Source organism: Ceratina calcarata, unplaced genomic scaffold (assembly GCF_001652005.2).
Source record: "Ceratina calcarata isolate Rehan_Ccalc_2016 unplaced genomic scaffold, ASM165200v1 scaffold426, whole genome shotgun sequence".
In the NCBI taxonomy this organism is placed as follows: Eukaryota; Metazoa; Arthropoda; class Insecta; order Hymenoptera; family Apidae; genus Ceratina; species Ceratina calcarata.
The window spans coordinates 50,898-55,297 of NW_017166278.1; the positions used below are offsets into that span (position 1 = coordinate 50,898).

At 47.4% G+C, this 4,400-nt stretch overlaps 2 protein-coding genes across 4 annotated transcripts in view; one reads left to right on the top strand and one right to left on the bottom strand.

Annotated features, from left to right (window-relative positions):
• Positions 1–3,002, top strand: part of LOC108626677 (titin homolog) — a 13,363-nt gene extending 10,361 nt beyond the window's left edge. For 2 of the 3 annotated variants that reach the window (XM_026815013.1, XM_026815015.1), the window contains exon 4: positions 2,040–3,002. In XM_026815013.1, the coding sequence (XP_026670814.1) occupies positions 2,040–2,330 (291 nt within the window). In that variant the 3' untranslated portion in view covers positions 2,331–3,002. Of the gene's footprint in view, positions 1–11 lie in introns of all 3 variants that reach the window. The other variant, XM_026815014.1, reaches the window with a different exon arrangement.
• Nelf-E (negative elongation factor E) lies at positions 2,795–4,380 on the bottom strand. Its single transcript, XM_018027494.2, has 3 exons — positions 4,026–4,380; positions 3,305–3,798; positions 2,795–3,233 (listed from the first exon to the last, which is right to left on the bottom strand). The coding sequence occupies exons 1-3, from the start codon at positions 4,113–4,115 to the stop codon at positions 2,990–2,992; spliced, it is 828 nt and encodes a 275-aa protein (XP_017882983.1). The 5' UTR covers positions 4,116–4,380; the 3' UTR covers positions 2,795–2,989.
• Between the last annotated feature and the right edge of the window lie 20 nt (positions 4,381–4,400).

Sequence of the window (4,400 nt, forward strand, 5' to 3'; positions counted from 1 at the left end):
CCGCCGAGGAGATCATTGCGACGAGCGAGGAGAACATCCAGAAATTGGCTACGAGGCTTCGAGAAGAAGAGATGGTACCGCCACCGGTTCCACCGAAGAGGAGGTCTAGATCCAGAGGCACTTCCGTGGCCCAGGACGAGGATAGAACGTCCCACGGTGCGGAGTCGTTACCGGAAGCTGGCTACGTAGAAGAAGACATCCCACGGGACGACGTGGACCTCGAGAGAGATTTATCCGGTTACGCTATCATCGAGAAACGAGAAAAGCCGCCGAGGCCTCCGCCTCCGAGAAGGAAGAGGGACAAGTTCGCTACTGCACCCAGATCGGTTCCGCCTAAACGTCCTCAGAGAGCCTACAGCACTCTCGGCCCGGCGAAAGCCAAAGACATCAGTATACTAACTGACACTTACGACAGCACTTTGATAGCAGCCGAATCGTTGCCATACGTGGACGTCGACTCCGACGGAGAACATAAAGATCTCCGTAGCAACGAGGTTTTGAGCAAAATGCAGGGACGTCCATTGCCGGCGCCACCCAGACCCCCGAGGATCAGGAAGGATCAGTCTCAGGAACGGTCCACTCGCGAGACGACGCAGGAACTGGTCACGGAAACGACGACTGCCACGCAGACGGATCCTTTACCAGACGATATGGTGATAGAGGAAGAAGTGACTCAGGCGAAATTAGTCGTGGCACCGTCTATGTCCGGTTCACAGATCATGGTCTCCACAGAGAGGATACCGAGTCCTTCGAGCATGAGCACACCCCCGGTACCACCGCTGCCGATGTCCCAAAGGCTACGCAAAGAGGAACAGCCCGCGTACGATACTGTTTCCTTAAAGTCTCCGTCACCGGCCAGGGAGATGGAGGTGTTTGAGGACAGACATCTGTCGGCGCCTCATCTCCAAGAGCGCGACGAGGATTCGCATTTAAAAGCCATACGATCCGCGCTACTCTCGGACGAGCCTGTGAGAATCAGCAATTTGGAAGTGGGAGATCTGAGAGTGGATCGTCTGAGCGTTTCCCAGATCGATGCGGGGAAGATCGTCGCGTCCGAGGTAGACGCGTTAGTGATCACCGCGTCCGAGTTGAAAAGCATGGGAGCTGGTATGGAAGAGAGCCTGTCGCCTTCCATCATCAGAGAACTGATGGCCATCAGGAGTCACCTGGAGACAGTGGCTAGGGTGCAAGAGATTCAGAGAGAAGAGAGCAAGTTATTGGAGATAGAAAAGAAGACAGACATTCCCGTTGCAGAGAGGCAAGAGGAGAAGAAGCCGAGTCGGGAAGACGAGAAACCGGCGGGCGAGGAGAAGGAGGAGCAAAAGGTTGTTAAGAGTAAAGTAGCCGAAGCAAAGGATATACCGACACACACACTAACGGTCGTAGAAGACAGAGAGACGACACGAACACTAGAAAACACGCCTGTAGAACCGAGCGACAAAGATACAAGCACATGTCTAATATCCACCGTTCAGACTCAAGATAAGTCCTTACAAATTCTAGATACAGAAAGAAACCCCCTGAGCCCAGGGGGCGGCAGGAAACGCTCCATCGAGGAGTCCCGCGCTTCCCTTCCCCCGTCTCCGGCTGTGGAACCCACGGAAGAGAGCAAGGAGTCGAGGCTGTCCCCGGATCGCGTGTCCGAGAGTGGCAGCGAGTCCGTCGAATCGAAATCATCGCCGCCACCAGAGTTCGCGGCCTTGGAACAGAAGCTGATACAGACGTCGCCCGATATTGGCGAACGCAAAGTACGAAAATCGAGGTCCAGGTCTTCCTCGCCTTTAGGTATCTCCCAAACGCCGCTAACTGCCTCCCCGGTCCGATCGCTACCGCCCGTCATCTCGGTGACGCCGGACACACCGGACAGTTTTGCGAGTCATGGCACCAGCAGCGACGCACAACCGCAACGTGCCGTGATCTCTTACACCTCGTACACCGAGCAATCGGACAGGGAGTCGCAGAGGGAATTCTCCCAATCGCCGTTACCCTCTTCCTTTCCTTTGAACGGTACTCATCTGATAGCCTTCCCGGCCTCGCAAGTCCCGACGCAGTTCTACTCCCTGACCAGCCACCCCGTCGAGCCCAGTATCGCGGATAGCACGAGACAGTTGATCAGAGTGCTCCGTACAGCCGGTCTAAAAACGTTGCGACAATTCGTGGGCTACGTGTCGTCCATGGTCGGCGAAGATTCCAGGGAAAAGATCAGAGAAGTGGAATTGACGTTGTGCGCGTTGTTACTTTTGGTCACGGGACTGTTGATATTCCTCTTCAGCAGTCCGCGAACGATAACACATCATCATCACTGGGACTATTTTAACCCGCCGAAATAACGAGTTTAACGTATGCAACATCTGGTACGTGAATCACCCGCGAATCATGCTTAATATTATTGATCGCGTTCGACCGTTGCTACGTACGCGCGTGGGCGGTCGTTGAATCTTTACAGAGGAGGACGGACCTGGTAGATGAAGGTCGTGTAAAAAGTAACGAATCTGTACATCGTTTTTAAAGACAGTGAATATTGTTAGACTTGGATAGTCGAGAGTCTGTTCTCCGGTGTTGAAAAAAACACATGTATATGAATCGATTGTTGAACACTTGTTAACTTTTGAACAAATGTACCGATTGATTTACTTGTATTTAATTGCCAAGCAATAATATATGCACGTATACATGAATTATAAAGTGATCTTGAACAAGTGTTTCAACAACTATTTTTTTAACGACACGGATATCCTTTCGTAGGAAGCGGGAGAAATTCAAGGTGTCATAGACAGAGTATAATACGAGAAAATTTAACGTATTTTGTATCTTGTTTGATCGTTTGTCTAGTCACGAGTTTATAATATCGACATCCGCGATTTGTTGAAAATATTTTTTGATACCTACATGTACAACTCTTATTTTAAAACTAAATTCCATGTACTGTAACCTTGTAACAGCAACATATCCCACGAAACCATAGAAAAATTAAAGGGAAACATTGCGTTCACATGAAAAGATCTTCCTCGTACACTTTCAAGTCTCTCCTGTCCTTGTGCGCACTTTTCTGGGAATAGTTCGCCGCGATCGGCGACCACATGGAGCTGGACGTGACGTCGGTCACAGGCTCTATTATCGGTTGCCTCCGCGCCAATGAAACTTTCAACTGAACGGAGGAGACCATACTGCCGTCCATTTCGCTTATCGCTCTCTCGGCTGATTCCGCTTTGTCAAAAGTGACGAACCCGCGGCTGAAAAATGCAATCGTCCATTGAAACCTCTTACGATTATACGAAATACTTTGATACAACTCGGTAGTTACTTTTTCTCAGCTTCCATTGATATATTTAAGATATTTCCAAACGTTTGGAAATGTTTCTTCAAGAAGTCTTCCGATATTTTGTAACCGCAAACAAATATCGTATTTCCTACGCGCGGTTTGGCTTCTTGCTCAGACGGTGGCTGAGCATCGCCACCAGTCCGATCTTCCGTGTCTTGGGCGCTTACGAAACTATCGTACAGATCTTTCACTCTGGGTTTCACTGTTTCTGTTTCCTCTTCTTCCATTTGAGTAGCAGAGAAAGGTTGATAAGAACTTATTGTCTTCTCCGTGCTGTTTAATTTCCTTACTAGTCCACGCGGCCTCTTGAACGATTGTTCCGGCCGTTTCCGAGTCTTCGGAGCAGTGATGACTCCGGATTTGATTAATTTCTTCGCAACTTCCCTCGCATCTCGTGCTTCCGTTGGCCTTTTCGGTGCCTGTGGTACGCGTTCGACTTCTTGTTTCGGCGATTTCAAATCTTGCAGCGCTTTTTTCTGTAAAACAAAAGAAGATACAGTCAGAGATCTGAGAGGTAACCTGTGGTATCGGTAAGGATCATGTATCTCTAGAGAATTTCAGTAATTAAGCATTTTAGACACAAATCCCAATAATATCTACCTAATTGCGAGAATACGTAAAATGTAATTTATCTATCGAGTTCAGAATTAAAATACTATCACAGTAGCTTGAACTGTAAACATAACCTTACGGGTGTACGTACCTTTCTTTTAAGCTTATTATATTTGGCTTGTAACATCAATTCCTCTTCGGTTAGATTTGACGGAAAATGTAAGTACACCATATTTTGCATGTAACAAACACAAGATCAATTTTTTTTCACGCCCGCGAAATTTGTAACGAGACATTCAAAAGACAATGTTTACATTTCGCTTTACACGAGTGGCACGAGTCACTAAACGACTGATTTTACATATTATCACATACTAACTTTAGTTGACAATGTCTCGCATGCTTAATTATCTTAAAAATCATTAATAAATGTTTAACAGTTTTATAAAAACATAATTCCACATATTTTTTATAACCTGCTACTAGCTAGCGACGATTGACGTAAGAATAAATGAAATAATACATA

Coding starts and splice junctions, on each gene's coding strand:
- Nelf-E (XM_018027494.2), bottom strand. CDS start 4,115: ATGCAAAATATGGTGTACTTACATTTTCCGTCAAATCTAACCGAAGAG. Junction 3,799..4,025: donor ATAATAAGCTTAAAAGAAAG/GTACGTACACCC, acceptor TTTGTTTTACAG/AAAAAAGCGCTGCAAGATTT. Junction 3,234..3,304: donor TCAATGGAAGCTGAGAAAAA/GTAACTACCGAG, acceptor TGCATTTTTCAG/CCGCGGGTTCGTCACTTTTG.